This window comes from Salvia miltiorrhiza, chromosome 1 (assembly GCF_028751815.1).
Source record: "Salvia miltiorrhiza cultivar Shanhuang (shh) chromosome 1, IMPLAD_Smil_shh, whole genome shotgun sequence".
In the NCBI taxonomy this organism is placed as follows: Eukaryota; Viridiplantae; Streptophyta; class Magnoliopsida; order Lamiales; family Lamiaceae; genus Salvia; species Salvia miltiorrhiza.
Genome location: NC_080387.1, coordinates 74,617,045 through 74,633,892, shown reverse-complemented (window position 1 = coordinate 74,633,892; position 16,848 = coordinate 74,617,045). Strand labels below are relative to the sequence as shown.

At 35.1% G+C, this 16,848-nt stretch overlaps 2 protein-coding genes across 2 annotated transcripts; both read left to right on the top strand.

The window, feature by feature from the left end:
- Positions 1 to 9,388: 9,388 nt before the first annotated feature.
- Positions 9,389 to 10,263, top strand: LOC131013161 (receptor-like protein 35). Its single transcript, XM_057941204.1, has 2 exons — positions 9,389 to 9,767; positions 10,103 to 10,263. Exons 1-2 carry the CDS (start codon positions 9,389 to 9,391, stop codon positions 10,261 to 10,263), a joined length of 540 nt encoding a protein of 179 aa, XP_057797187.1.
- Positions 10,264 to 12,950: 2,687 nt separating this feature from the next.
- LOC131006166 (receptor-like protein Cf-9 homolog) lies at positions 12,951 to 15,342 on the top strand. The gene is made up of 3 exons (XM_057933342.1): positions 12,951 to 13,177; positions 13,536 to 13,607; positions 13,857 to 15,342. The coding sequence occupies exons 1-3, from the start codon at positions 13,057 to 13,059 to the stop codon at positions 15,149 to 15,151; spliced, it is 1,488 nt and encodes a 495-aa protein (XP_057789325.1). The 5' UTR covers positions 12,951 to 13,056; the 3' UTR covers positions 15,152 to 15,342.
- The last annotated feature ends 1,506 nt before the right edge of the window (positions 15,343 to 16,848 follow it).

Sequence of the window (16,848 nt, the reverse complement as noted above, 5' to 3'; positions counted from 1 at the left end):
TGCAAATTCTCGATTCCATAGTTTTTAGCCTTTGATTTCATAGCTTTAGTTAGATTTAATTCTTGCATCTGTTTTCTGAATTTTGCGGCTGGATTAAGTTTCGAAGGAGCAGACGATTTTCTTCAATCGGTTCAAGTTTAATTTAATTTCCTGCAATTTATTTATTAGTCTTGTTCGTTTATTTTAATTATGTTTATTTTATTTATTTGATTGTTCTTAGTTTAAGCATGAGTAGCTAATTCTTTTAATTCGGCGAGAATAATGAAACCCTAATTTATTAATCTGTGAGACCTAATTGGTTTAAAATTGATTCCTATTGATTCCGATTAATTCCTAGGTTCAATGATAATTCTGATTTTATTTAAGCCTGATCAACTTAGATTAAATTGGATTATAGTCAATTAGCACCTCCAATCCGTAATTGTTGGAATAGGGCTGATTAGTGGCAAAACTACCATGTTCGTAGTAGGAATTAATTGGTATATTAATTATTACTAGCGTATCTAGGATAATTGATATAAATTGGGTTCCTTCACCTTAATGCTATTAGAATATTAAATCTAAGACTGGCGTATCCAGCTAGGTTATATTTTAATAAGGGAAATAGACAAGACTAGCGTATCTAGCTGTCTATCGACACAGTAAGTAGGAATTGGGGTATGTCAGTGCGTATCACGGTATCCTATAACTAATTGGTTAATAGGGATTAATTAATTATTGCGTCGAGGATCAGAGATTAAATTAGTGTGGATTTATTTGAGCCGAATTACCTTTTTATTGATTTATTTCAAGAGTTATTTTATTTGATTTAATTTGCTTTCTTAGTTAATTAATATTCTTCTCAAATTTAAGGCGTGGTGGCTACACCAAAATTATAGATTTTAGGGAATTGAATGATTTTACCTGCTCTCTGTGGGATCGACCCTGCTTGTCATTATACTAATTTATTTTGATAATTCTGCAGGAATTATTTGGTGGTATACGACGTCCACCAAATTGGCGCCGTTGCCGGGGAGCGGTGTTAATTAATTCTTTTCCCTTCGTCTATTTTTTTTTTTTTTTTTCTTCTTTGTTTATGAGCAGATCGTCCAAGCCAAACCTCCTCTTCGATAGTGAAATTGAGAAGACCGCGAAGAAGCTAAGGAAGGAGGCGAAGGCGAGGAAGCTACTGGATCTGCTGGATTCGCAGGCTGACCTTCCCATTCGACCGGAACAGTTCGTCGAGGAGAAGCCCAGTGCTGTCGCTGCTGCAGAGGATCCGTTTGCCCAAACAGACCCCGATTCAGAGGCAGACACAGACTGTGAAGAGGAAACCGACTCGATTTCTGTCGCAAGCACTGAGAGCGACATGGCTGACGATCCTAGACTGTGTGATCTCTCCAGCCACGAAGCTGATGACCCCCCAACTCCAATCCGAATGCCGGCAGCTGCTACCGGTATTGAGATTAAGCTTGGACTGCTTAATGTTCTCCCGAAGTACTATGGCAAGAAGGGAGAAGATCCGTACAATTTCTTGAGCGAATTCATAAAAATTTGCAAGGTCCAGAAACGTCCCACTGGAGTTACAGAGGAGCACTTTAGATTGGCGGCTTTCCCCTTCACTATGACAGCAGAGGCGAACTCTTGGTTCGCGAGTCTTCCACCTTATTCTATCACTACATGGGCGGAGATGAAAAAGTTATTCCTGGAGCATTTTTTCCCTCCCACCAAGACGAATGCACTAAAGAAGGAAATCAGTGGAGCGAAGCAGGAGTATAATGAGTCATTAAGCGCTTATTGGACTAGGTTCAGGAGATTGGTGGATAGCTGCCCAAACCACAAGTTTTCAGAGGGGGATTTGCTGCAGTATTTCTATCAAGGGATGACGGTAGATACCAAAAATCTGGTGAATTCATCAAGTGGAGGAGCATTTTCTCAAAATACTGTGAGCGAAGCTAAGAAGTTGATTCAACACTTGGTGGAGGCAACAAGAGAGTATGAAGAGCCACGCATCCAACTGCTCAAGAAAACTGCTCAAGCTAGTTCGTCGGATTTTGAGAATAAGTTCGAAGAAATGATGGAAAAGTTAGAGAGAATGCTAAGTACTGTGGTGGAGAAAGTCGCAACTGCTGGACAACCAACAGAAAAGCCATGTGGAGCGTGTGGTAGCTTTGGCCATACGAGCTTGCAATGCACCGGGGGCGACGAAGATCTTCAAGCCCAAGTGAATTCTTCTCACAACTTTTACAGCTGTTCTGATCCACTGCCCCCTTTGCCCAAACAGGACCCCTACTCGAGCAACTACAATGCGTCGTGGAGAGATCACCCTAATTTTCGTTGGAGAGACCAAAGCAATCAAGTGCAGCAGCAAAGCTATAGACCGCCTCATCAAAGAGGATTCCAACAAGCACCACCACCTCCACAAGAAAATCAAGGAAAAGCTCTTGAAGAGATGATGAGAGAGTTGATTGGCTCACAACAATTGTTGCAAAATAATTTGCAAACAACCAATGAAGCGGTGCTAAAACTCCAACAGTCTCAAGCAGAGCAAAGGGTTCAGATCGAAGGACTATCCCGTCAAGTGTCTCAGCTCACAATGTCCGTGAATCAACTCAAGGGCCATCAAGGTGCTTTACCATCACAAGTCCAATTGAATCCGATGGAGAACGTTAGTATGATTACTTTGAGGAGTGGCAAGGAGTTGAGTGAGCCCACAACCCAGAATTCAAATGAGTGTCCGAGCAAGGATTCTGGAGTTAAATTCAGCTTGGAAAAATTCGAAAATTCTGGAAGCAAGGTGGATTCTGCAATCCAGAATACAGAACAGTCCCGTTTGGCCAAACAGAACAGTGACCCGACAGCTGGGCAGAAAGAACAAGAAGCAGAGCACAAATTGGTTAAGGGTGAGCAGTCTAAGGTTCATAAACCTTTGAGTCTACATGATCCCGAGATCGAGATACCCGTTCCCTTTCCCAGGCTGTTAGCAAAGAAGAAGCCGGAGGAAGAGCTCATTGATTTCATGAAAATCTTTGGGAAGTTAGAGATCAATCTTCCATTTCTCCAAGCACTCAAAATTCCTCATCTGGGCAAGTTTGTGAAAGACTTCATTGCTGGTAAGTCTAAGAAATCTGGAAAAATTGTGATGGGCGAGAACGTGTCAGCAGTGATACAAAAAGAGTTGCCGCCCAAATGCAAGGATCCAGGTATGTTTTCTCTGCCATGTTACATCGGTGATACTAAGATTGAGCATGCTATGTGTGATCTAGGAGCTTCTATTAATGTCATGCCTTTAGCTGTTTATAATAGTTTAAATGGTGTGAAGTTGGTAGATACTAGAGTTGTGATTCAGTTAGCCGATGGATCATGTGTGCACCCTGAAGGTTTGCTTGAGAATGTCCTTGTGAAAGTGAATAATTTTGTTTATCCTGCTGATTTCTATGTGGTGAAAATGAGTGGTATGCAGTCGAAAGAGTCAGCCGGTGTTCTGTTAGGTCGTCCTTTCTTAAGGACCACTAGGGCAATCATTGATGTTTATTGTGGTACCATATGTTTGGATTATCATGGAGAGAAGTTCACTTTCAACATTGATGATACCATGAAAAGTCCATCGGCTATTAAAACTGCTTGTGCCACCAATGTTACTGACCCTTTTGTCCAAGAACATCTTGAGACTAAATCTATGCAGGATAAGTTGGAACCAACTTTGACCAAAAGGGCAACTGGTCTTGATGCTCGTGGGATGAACAATGAAGAAGTCAAAGAGTCTACCAAGTCTCTCCATGCTCACTCGAAATTAGCAGATTCTGTAAATACGTTCTGTTTGCCCAAACGGAAGCCACACGACAGAAGTCTGCATTTTGATGTGGAACCACCCGACTTAGAAGATAAATGTGAGGAGGAGCTTCATCTGGAAGCTTATGACGCCGCGATGTGGTATAAGGATCGCACCAAGATGTGGCACGACAAGAACTTGCAAGGAAAGACATTTACAGTCGGCCAAAAAGTACTTTTGTTCCAGTCAAAGCTGCGGTTGATGACCGGAAAATTGGAGACGAAGTGGATTGGCCCCTTCGTGATACAGTCTGTTTGCCCAGACGGGGCATTTGAGATTCGCAGTTTAGATACGGCTAAGATATTCACTGTGAACGGACAACGTTTGAAGCCGTACTATGATGCCTCTTCTTTGGTTCCAGCGGAGTCTATTTCGCTGCTGCTTCCAGGCACGTTTTGAGCACTTGAGCAGTCGAGCCAACGACGTTAAATAATGGCGCATATCGGGAGGCAACCCGACTTTCTTTTCCTTTTAATTTTTCGTTTTGTTCTTCTTTTCTTTAATTCTCATTTTTCGTTTAGTTTTTTTTAAGCTTCTTAGTTTCCCTTCCTTAGTTTTAATTTTTGTTATGTTTCAAAAAAAAAAAAAAAAAAAAAAAAAAAAAAAAAAAGACAGATCGATGGGAACGTGGCAGCCCTACATGAGAGCATTGCGAACTTGAGCGCCACCATTCAGCACGAGCTACGACGGCAGCGCACACGGTGACTTCCTTCCTTGTCTTGCTTTGTTTCGTATGTTTGTGTTGTTTTTACCTTTGTTCTCTTTTCGTTGTGTGTCTCGTTTGTTCCCTTGCTTATACTTTGTTTTGTTTGCTTGAGGGCAAGCAAAATCTAAGTGTGAGGGGGGCGTCTTTGAGTTGTGTTCTGTTGAGTCCGTCTTATGTTGTTTTGTGTGTCTTGAGCTTTGTGATTGTTGAAGTATTAGTGATAAGCATGCTGCCCGGTTGAGTTATGTGATGAACTTGAGGTTTGATACTTGAGATTTGGGATTTTGAGATTGAAAATTTTGTGTTTTCGTTGGATGAAATTTGGAATGACAAATAAGAGTAACAATGAGTAAAAAGCCATATATAAGTGAGAATTGAGCTTATTAGAGTAGAGCACTCTCTACTATTTTTCTTTTTGAGTGCTTTGTTGTTCATGAAGTTGTGATATGTTGTGAGTCATTGGTGATGCATGATAGAAGGCACTAGGGTAGCCCTTTTGGCCTGCTTTTTATTTCCTACCTATACATTAACCCCTAGTGAGCCGTTTGAAGCCTTGACCATGTTCTTTCTTATTAGTCACTAAATAATTAAGCCAAGGCCTGTTTTGAACTATCTCTTTGGCCCAGTGATGCATGTCTAATTCCGAACTTCATTCCATTAATTACTAGAGAAAGTTAAGCTGTGTTCTTATGTGCGTTTGCCCAAACTGCTGTCTTGTGTAAAATGATAATGATCTGTGATCCGTTTGGCCAAACAGTGGCATTGATCAGTTCAGTTTTTGGGATGAGAGCAGTTTTGGAAGACGATTTGTGGGGATATTTTGTAGATGATGATTGCATGTTGATTGAGGATATAAAAAAAGGAAAGATGCTGCAAAAGAAAAAAAAAAGAAAAAAAAAAATCGAAAAAAAAGAAGAAAAGAAAAAAAAAAGAAAAAAAAGATGTTGCACCAGTTTGAGTTGACCATGTAGTATCATTGTTATTGTTGGAGTTTTTCCCCAAGTTTAGTTGCTTTCTTTCTTTCTCTATGAACTTGAAATTGTGGATGATGGTTTGGATTAGATGTGCACACTTTGATCTTCACTGCTTGAGCTTAGGACCCCTAGGATCTTGCCAACATAATGAATGGTCCTTAGCCCCATTACAACCAATGAGAAAAGACCTTCTTGAGTTGCTATGTGACCATGACATATCACGACTAAGTGGATTTTCCTTCTTGTGTGTGAATTTCCAAAATAAATATTTGAGAGAAGAGTGAATCTTGAGAGGAACTTGTTGTTGCTTGATTTGGACTAGATAGACAATGAAAACACTTGTTTGACATTTCCTTTTCTTGATTTGAGAGTTGAGAATCGATTGTGAGTTGCATGGTTCGATTTGGCAGTATGTCATGTTACTAGTGTTTTGATGATTACTTGGCTGTCGTTTTCTGTTAAGTTTTAGTGTTCTCGTCTTTTCTGTTCCTTTTTCCGTTTGATTTTGTGTTCGTTGTTTCGTTATTTGCTTTTAGAGTCTTTAGTGTCGTGTCAAGGAAGGAAGTTGTCTCTAGTGGCTGATTTTCACCATTGAATTCTTCTTTTATGTTATACTTGAGGACAAGTATGATCTAAGTGTGAGGGGATTTGATGTGTGCATTTTAGTTACTTAGTTTGGTGTGTGTTTCGCCATGATTTTATATGATTTTACATGGTTTGTGATATTTTGGCGCAGGAATTAGATGGATTGGAGATGGATGCTCGTGGATGGAAGAAGTTGGTGAAAGTTTAGAATTATGGAAGAAGTTGATTGATTTTGAAGATGTTTAGAGATTGGGCTTGAAATTAATTGTTTAGAATTTATTTAGCCCAAAACTCTTGTTTTTAATTAATATTTTGCCTTAATATTATTTAAGGGGCCGAAGCCCATGAACTAAGAGTCGGCCAATTAGGGATTTTAATTCCTTAGTTTGTTTTGATTAGGAGAGCCGCTAGTTTATAATTAGAGATATATTAGGATTAGTTGTTATATATATATATTTAACTTTAGCATTAGATTTTTAGTTTTAGTTTTTTGAGAACAGCCGCACTTTTGGAATTTGATTAGCTAGAGTTGACTTTGTTTTTATTTCATGCAACTTTTCCCTTCCATGCAAATTCTCGATTCCATAGTTTTTAGCCTTTGATTTCATAGCTTTAGTTAGATTTAATTCTTGCATCTGTTTTCTGAATTTTGCGGCTGGATTAAGTTTCGAAGGAGCAGACGATTTTCTTCAATCGGTTCAAGTTTAATTTAATTTCCTGCAATTTATTTATTAGTCTTGTTCGTTTATTTTAATTATGTTTATTTTATTTATTTGATTGTTCTTAGTTTAAGCATGAGTAGCTAATTCTTTTAATTCGGCGAGAATAATGAAACCCTAATTTATTAATCTGTGAGACCTAATTGGTTTAAAATTGATTCCTATTGATTCCGATTAATTCCTAGGTTCAATGATAATTCTGATTTTATTTAAGCCTGATCAACTTAGATTAAATTGGATTATAGTCAATTAGCACCTCCAATCCGTAATTGTTGGAATAGGGCTGATTAGTGGCAAAACTACCATGTTCGTAGTAGGAATTAATTGGTATATTAATTATTACTAGCGTATCTAGGATAATTGATATAAATTGGGTTCCTTCACCTTAATGCTATTAGAATATTAAATCTAAGACTGGCGTATCCAGCTAGGTTATATTTTAATAAGGGAAATAGACAAGACTAGCGTATCTAGCTGTCTATCGACACAGTAAGTAGGAATTGGGGTATGTCAGTGCGTATCACGGTATCCTATAACTAATTGGTTAATAGGGATTAATTAATTATTGCGTCGAGGATCAGAGATTAAATTAGTGTGGATTTATTTGAGCCGAATTACCTTTTTATTGATTTATTTCAAGAGTTATTTTATTTGATTTAATTTGCTTTCTTAGTTAATTAATATTCTTCTCAAATTTAAGGCGTGGTGGCTACACCAAAATTATAGATTTTAGGGAATTGAATGATTTTACCTGCTCTCTGTGGGATCGACCCTGCTTGTCATTATACTAATTTATTTTGATAATTCTGCAGGAATTATTTGGTGGTATACGACGTCCACCAGCAACCCTTCCGGCAGCTCAACAATCAAGGCCAAGGTGGACAATCGGAGCAGCTTCTCAGATCTCAACAGAACCGCCAACAGCAACAGCAGGAGCCAAGGTCAGAACTCCGGCGGCTCAGATCAACTCAGGTAACCACCAAACAGGGCTCCGATGGTCAGGAAAGCCCGGTGATACCACCACCCACGCAGGTAATCCAATATTATCAAAGAGTTAACCACAAAGGAATAGCAGAGCCTTTCAGTCCTTGATAATACGTGTTACCATCATGAGAGCGCATCAGGGATTTATGGAGGGTAGCAGCAACGGTAGGGTGAAAAGCCATTGAAGGCGCTGAAGAATTCCATAGCAAATTTATTAATTCAGTGAGTATAATGAAACACTAGTCTAAAATATGTGACCTAATTGTTTTATTGATTGATACATTTGGATGAATTTTTACATCTCAATCAGAAGAAGCTTTTAGTTTAAGAAGGGATATTCGTGCTTATAATAGAATATTGTCATTTACTTCGTTCAGTGTAAAATTGGATAAAGAACTCGCATCTGTAAGACGAAGAGTTTATTCTTTACAAGCACAAGGAATGGTTTATCATGATCTTCCTGAATTGATCCCACAATATACATGTATTTTCAACAATACTTTTATGACACACAAAGTGAGGTTGAGAACCGAATTAACATAAGATGCACGTAGAAATTTTAGAGTTCAACCCGTATGAAAAATTCTTACATAAACTTACAAATTAATTTATGTAAGAATTTACTGGTGTTTTTGATAAAACTATTTGAATTTGAATAAATTTCCTCGTTACCAAGAGCTTATTATTATTATTATTATTATTATTATTATTATTATTATTATTATTATTATTATTATTATTATTATTATTATTATTATTCAAAATAACTCGAATTCAAATTGCAACAATTGCTCTATTTTAAGGGGGCAATTGCGTAGAGCTTGGTTTTAGATTGCAAAGTGTGAATTACCCTTTATTATATCTTATTCAAAGATCACAAAAAGGGGGATTTAAAGTCTCCCAAATCTATTATAAAAAAAGAGAATATCTTCTACTTTTGCATGTTATTCTACCACTTAAATAAACAAACAGGTTTTGTTGTTTATTCAACTGACGTAGCCCTCTGATCACGGCCAAAACTTATAATGCTATTTTAATATGAATTTTAGGGTCATTTTTTAAGATTTGGGTTAGACTCAATCTCCCAAATCGAACAGAAAGTAGCTTTCCATATAAATAGTCTTAGTTGCTTTTGCCTCCAATAATCACTCTTTATAGTTCCACAATTATTTTCTTCGTCTTTCCAATGGGAAAAATATTATTTTAGCTTTGAATAAAAGGAAACTCTGCATTTCCTACTTTCATCATTAATCCTTCCCATTTGCCCATCATATCCACACACACACACTATATATACATGTATATGGATTTGATAGTTCAATATTCTAAAAAATTACTACTGTCAAAATCTAGCCAAAAAATGCAAAAATCTCCCCATTTTCTCATCCTTGCACTACTCTTACCAATCCATTATTTGATGGATTATAGCTCAGCCAAAAACGATATCAACAGTGATCGTTCTTCACTTCTCGCCTTAAAATCCCAAATCACATTAGATCCTCAAAATATATTGACCCAAAATTGGAGCACTGAAGCCAGTGTTTGCAGTTGGATCGGAGTTACTTGTGATTCACGTTACAATAGGGTTACTCAGTTGAATATATCGTGCATGGGTCTTGTCGGAACCCTCGCACCAGAAATCGGAAATCTTTCTTTCCTTGTCTCTTTAAATGCGAGCGAAAACTCTTTTCATGGCCCCATTCCCCCATCCATCTTCAACATGTCATTTCTAGAAGTTTTGGAAGTAAGGAATAATAGTTTGTCGAGTAGTTTACCTCTTGATATGTGCATACACAATCTGCATAGACTCAAGAGGCTTCGTTTGTCTTACAACGAGATGTATGGGGAAATACCATCGAGTTTGGAGAAGTGTTCACAGCTTGAGTATCTTTCTTTGGTAAACAACACTTTCAGTGGATTTGTGCCGAGAGAAATTGGGAACTTGACGAAGCTTCAAATATTGTACCTTGGTGTAAATAAGTTGACTGGTAAGTTGATTCCTATATTTGTGAGGTCAAATCATTCATTTAATACCATATTATGTAATGCTTTCTTTAAAAGAGACTGATACAACATATAAATGGATGATTGTTATTTAAATGGAAAAAAGAAGATAAGATTAAACTATAACTAAGAACCCAAGACGACCCACACAGTGAAAAGTGCAATCAGTAATAAGAATCTAAACTTTTGTGTCCTGGATTAGGTGCAAGCAGAAATCTTCACCACATCATTTCATGATCAACAGAATTCAGTTGTCGTCGAATGATTTAACTAATAGACTATTCATAACAAACACAATAGAATTGGTTTAATGAGGCAGACGACGCGGGAATGCTGGGCGCGGCATGGCTAGGCTACTTCTGGCTTGCCACGGAGGCTCCGAGGCGAGGCGACGACGATCGGAGGAGACGGAAACGGAGGCAATCAGAGGAGGCGGTGGCGACGGCTACCGGCATAGACCGGCCGGAGACCAGAGAGTAAGAATAGAGCGTGAGGCAGAGAGAACTAAATTTACGTTATAGTGAGAGTGACAAGGTAATTTTATTTATAAGATAATTTATAAAATATTCAACATTTAATTTATAATATTAGGAATAATTTTAATTATTTTTTTAATATTCAAAATTATAATATTATTAATTTTTAATGATTCAAATGATAATTTAAAACTATTCCATTTTCAAATCATTTTTAATAATTAAAATTAACTTTAGTATATTTAAACACTAATTAAAAAAAATATTTCATTTTTCAATTTTTAATTTTTATATAAACAGATTTTTTAAATAAATATATTATAGTTTTAAAAAAATTAATTGATAAAAAAAATAATGATGCTCGTACATAACAGTTGTCGTAATGGTTGAAACAACTATTATAAGAGACACTTATATATAACGCTTCTATTAATGGTTAAATTATTGTTATAAAAGAGACGCTCATAGATAGCGCATGGTATAACGGTTCAGTAATACCGTTATGTATACGACTAATAGATAACGCTCATACATAACGTATTAATTACTTCCTACCGTTGTATATGCACATAGATAATACTACATATATAACGGAAATTTATCTAACCGTTATCTATACTCAAAAAGACGCTCATACATAACGGTTTTCAAAAAAACGTTATGTATGCGTTTTTTTTATAGTGAGGTGCTATTCCGAAAAAGATAGGCCATCTTAATAATTTAGAGAGTTTGTGGATGGATTCTAACAAATTTAGTGGATCAATCCCAAGAGAAGTGGGGAACATGACAGCTCTTATCTACTAAATGCTCAACAATAATACTTTAAGGGTGTGTTTGCTTTTTATTCCTCTAAATGGAGGAATAATATAAGGATGTATAAATTAATCTCTTTAAGTGGGGATCACATATTTTATATCTTGTTTGGTTTGAATGATAATACATTTATCCCTCCCTTTATATATGGTATAAAATTATATCATCCTTTCTTAGGTATAAAATTATTTATTTCCCAAGGGATAAGGGGCTGCCCGAAAAATTATACCACCTGCCCGGATTTTTTCATACATCAAAGCAAACGAGGTATAAGGTGGTAAATGTAGCTGATCCCTCCCTTATACCTCAAAGTGGTATGATTTATTATTTAGCTAGCCACAAGTTTATCGCTTTTTTGTCCTACTTTTGCTCTAGCAACGTTGTGTGTGATTTATTCAGGTAAAATATAGTACTCCTTTATTGTTTGATACTCAAATTAAACATATGCAAAGAAGTTTAATAGGGTTTTTGGAGAGCTTTTATTCAGGTATAAGATAAATACTTTCTCCGACCACAAAAAATAGTCATAGAAGAGAACGACACGTGTTTTAATAAAAATAGTTGAGTGTATTAATTATAAGTGGAGAAAAGATCCCACTTCACTATGTAATAGAAAGTTTCCAAAATTAGAAATAGACTAATTTTTGTGAACGTCCAAAATGACAACACATGATTATTTTTTGTGAACGGATAAAGTATATTATTTTACAATTGTCGGGATTTAAAGAGACATGTCCCGCATGTTTGGGACCAGGAAAGTCCAGTAAAAATATATACTTCTTCATTCAATGAAAGAACTTCCTATTTTTCCTTCTTAGGATGTCCAAAAAAAAAATTCTACCTATTTTTGGATTATACCCCTTATTTATAATACTTCAGTATCTTTACTTTTCACTTTTTTTCTCCACTCTCAATATCAATAATTTTTTCTCCGCTCTCAATATATTCAACATGTCTTTTTCTCTAGTCTCTATTGAATCTAACTACTTAACTAGGTAAATAAAAATAACAATAACTCACTAACATAAAATAAATAGGGTACATATCACGTAAACTTTAAATTCTATATATATGTTATCATACCTTGAGATGTATGTGTTTGATAAATTAGTATGACCCCTAAATTTCTCAAAAATTATAATAAGCCTTATACAAATAAATAATTTTGGGACCTAAGAATTTTATCAATGATTAATGGTAATTTATTAATATATCGATAAATTAACAACTTTTTAGTTTATAAAGTATTTTCTTAATTTCAGAAATTACAATAAATCAAGTTATAAAGAGTAAAACAAAGAGAGATAATATTTAAATTAAATAAATGGATGAATCTATCAAGCCAATGTGGTTGATATTACAGGAGATCCTAATGATGTTCAAGTTGAAGATGATTCAAAAATAAATTCAAATTATAAAAAGTTAAAATAGTATTCATAATTGTAATATTTTAATAATATTAATTTATAATATTAATAGGACCTATATATACAATAATCTGGGTTGGGCCGAAATCCAGTTATCGAGACATTAATCAATAATTAGAAAATTTTGACTTTAGGATGCAAACATTAAAAGGTTCATAGGTTAGAGTGATAAGTACTTCCTCCGTCCATGAAAGGAGTACTCATATTTCTTTTTTTGTCCGTCCACAAAATGAGTAATCATTTCCCTTTTTAGCAAGTGTACCCCACACAACCCTTTAATTAATACTCTAAAAAAGTGGGACCTTTATTCTACTCACACTACACTCAATACATTTCTTAAAACCCGTGCCGTCCACAAATGAGTACTCATTTCACGGACGAAGGGAGTAATATTTTCCATGTACGTTTCAATCTAGAATTAAACTAACTTTTTGAGATGATTTGGATATATATTTGTAGGAGTTATTCCACAAGAGATTCATCATCTTGATAATTTACTAGAGTTGGACTTGAGTTCGAACAAGTTGTCTGGCACTTTGCCACCAACCATTTTCAACATGTCTTCCTTGGCATGGATTGACTTATCAAGTAACACACTTAGCGGGGCATTGCCTTCAGAAATTGGGAACATGAAAGCACTACTAGAGTATTTAAACCTTCAATACAATGCTTTAACCGGTAAGATTTCTAACTCTTTTAGGATGTGTTTTCTTTGGTTGTAAATTTATCATGTGAAAAGAAATGAAGGATTTAAAGGGTTAGAGTTTTACACATATTCAAATGTTTCTTAATTTTCATGTATCTGTAGCATTTACAACTATTGTGATGTTTCTTAACTTCTTCTCAAATCTATATTGACTTTTCCATATAGCATTTACAACTATGTTCTTCTCAAATCTACATTGTTCTTTGTCTTCCATTAATTAGTGGAATAAATATCATTGTACTGATCGAATCACGTATTTTACTTATTATTCTTATGATAATTATACTTAACAATATGGAACTTAACTTTGATGACTTCATTATTCTCCAGGTACAATTCCGAGAGAAATGGGGAACATGGAAGCACTACGGTTTTTATACCTTGAAAACAATAGTTTAACTGGTAAGATTTCTTACTGTTGTAGAGTTTAAGCACTCTTGTCTCGCCTTATCCAAAAAGCATGCATAATTACAAAGCTCGTTGAACTTTTTTGTACGATTTATTGTTCTTTTTCTTCCATTGATTATAAATCATTATATAGTATACAGCTCAATCTCCCAACCGATAGAATCACGTATTTTACTTATTATTCTTATCGTCGTTATACTTAACATTCTGGAACTTGACTTTGATGACCTCATAATTCTGCAGGTACTATTCCAAAAGAGATTGGAAATCTTCATAATTTGCAGTATATGTGGTTGGATTCCAACAAATTAATCGGTGAGCTTCCATCCTCCATCTGTAACTTGACATCTCTTCATGCTCTAATTCTCTCAAATAACACCTTGGAAGGAACAATTCCACGATGCTTTGGAAACTTGAGCTCTTTGACCATCTTTCATTTAAATGAAAATCAGTTTAGTGGTCTCATTCCATCAACATTTAGCGAGGGGTGTAATCTTGTGTCCATCAATTTGAATGGTAATAAATTGCAAGGGCCATTACCTAAATCCTTGATCAATTGCCGAAGTCTACAAGGCCTCGACGTTGGAAATAATAGAATACAAAACGAATTTCCCTTTTGGATGGAAGTCCTTCCAAACCTTCGAGTGTTGGTCTTGAGGTCTAACAAGTTTTATGGTAACATGTCACTTCCTTCGCAAACCAAGATTCCATTTCATAATTTGCAAGTTTTAGATATATCTCGGAATAGATTAGTGGGATCTCTACCTCAAAGATATTTCAAGAATTTCAAAGCAATGAAAGAGGAAAATGAGAAAATCACATCAAATGAGTTTGAAAATTATGTGGAGATGAGGCTCACCTTGAAAGGTTTGGATCAATTATTAGAGAGATTGTTGTCGGCCTTTACAACAATTGACTTATCCTCCAACAGGTTTTCTGGGAGTATTCCAAATTCCATAGGAAATCTTAAGATTCTCAAATACTTGAATCTGTCCCACAATAACCTCATAGGAAATATCCCTTCATCTCTTGGAAATTTGAGTGAACTTGAATCTTTAGACTTGTCGGTGAACAAGTTGGATGGAGAAATTCCAAGTGAATTGACAGGGTTGACATTTCTTGCGAAATTAAACCTTTCAATGAATAATTTTGTGGGACAAATACCACAGTCTAAGCAGTTTTCCACATTTGAGAATGATTCATACGTGGGAAACTTGAGACTGTGTGGAGTTCCGTTGACGAGAAAATGCAACGACGAGAATGGGCATGGGATGAAGCCACAAGAAGATGATGATGAAGAAGATGAGTTTGGATTTATAGATGGATTTGGATGGAGAAGTGTGGTGATGGGATATGGAAGTGGATTCATAGTTGGAATTGGAATTGGTTACATTATCATTAGAAATGGAAGGCCAAGATGGTTAGTGGAATTCTTTTTTGGCATTGGATATAATAATAATAATAATAATAAGAAGAAGAAGAAGAAGAAGAAGAGACGCAGCAGAGCTACACCAACACCAACACGCAGGAGAACTTAATTGAAGGCTTTTGCTCGAATTGTGTTTTCTTTTTCTTATTTCCTTTGTAATGGCTACGTTAGTGTGTTTTTAGAGTTTACGAAATGTTGTTGTTTGTTCAAATATGTGAAGTTTTAATTTTATCTCGTTTAGGTAATTTTTTGGATAAACTAAAACAGTTTTGTGATTTTATTTGTTAAATATTTAGATTATTAAAAATGTCATCCTCTTAGTGACATAGAACTGCTTGCTGGATTTCTTCGAGCAAAAATACTACACATGAATCTAGTTGGAACAGATTCTGTTAAGCCTATGAACAGATCCTCAAAATCATCAAATTGATTTGGAGAAATGATCGTTTGTTTACTTATAAATCGTTAGTTTGTATTGGCTGCTTAATTTATAAATAATGTTTTATACAATTTTTTTGGCTCTTGTTTTATTAATTAACTAATTTAATTTAATAATCTACAAAATATCTTACTTCTTATTCTATATAAAAATAGAAAAAAAGTGTAATTAAATCAAAAAAATAGTCATAGAAAGGTGTAGTGAATTTAATTTTATACAGCCAATGAAAATAGACTACAACGTAAATATGCAACACAAATGATGTTGAGAGCATATTGCAGGAGTCTCTTGTTGAATTAAGTAATCAAATAGTAATAAAATAATAATTACTCAAAATAGAAAACACAACTTATACAGAAGGGTTGCTATATCATGTGACATTTTATCGAACAGTTGGAGCACTTATCTGCATACAAGATTCTGCTGGGCATTTTCTCGAACAGTTGGAGCGCCTCTTTGTTGGCCGATATGAACTAGATTCTCACGTCCCCGCTTAGAGGTTATAAATTGATACTCCCTCCGTCTTAGCTTTTAATATCTATATTTTCATTTTAGTCCGTCATTTTTTTTTATTCATTTCTATTTTTGGTAAAAGTATGTGACACCCTTACTCCACTTTAATTACTTTAACACTCACATAAAAGGTAAGACATTTATTCCACTGGTAACACACTTAACCTCTTTATTAAAACTTGTGTCACTTTCAAATGGATACTAAAAATTGGGAAGGAGAGAGTATATTTTTATCATCTTTAAGCAAAATTCAAATTGAGTTTGAACACGAATTATTTAACTATGTTATGTTATACATGTTTTAAGTGTAATTTATCAGTCATGTTATATGTAATTCGCATGCTATTACAAATGAATATAGATAGAAATGAATATAGATAGATAAATCATAAATTTATCCTATATACACCGAAAATAGCGCCAACATGTTTTCATGAGCATAAAAAATAAAAAGATAATTATGAAATTCACACATTGTCATGCAAATATATGATATAAGCACTGAATGTAGTATCCAATCCTCGATCTCAATTCAATATGTCATGTTTTCTTATTTGTACGTTCCATTACAATAGATTATTTCTTAAAATGAAATATCAATACATTACAAACACCTTCACCTTTACACCAAGTAACATTATATTATATCCCACAAATAAGTACCCCCTCCGTCCCAATAGTAGTGTCCCACTTCACCTTTCCGCTTTCTTTTTTGGCAATATATTCTATCTCTATATTATTTAAATAATTTTCATCAATCCACTTTATCTACTTTTTACACATTCCTTAATCTCTATGTCCAAAAGTAACGGGACACTACTAATGGGACAGAGGGAGTAGTATTTTTATATATT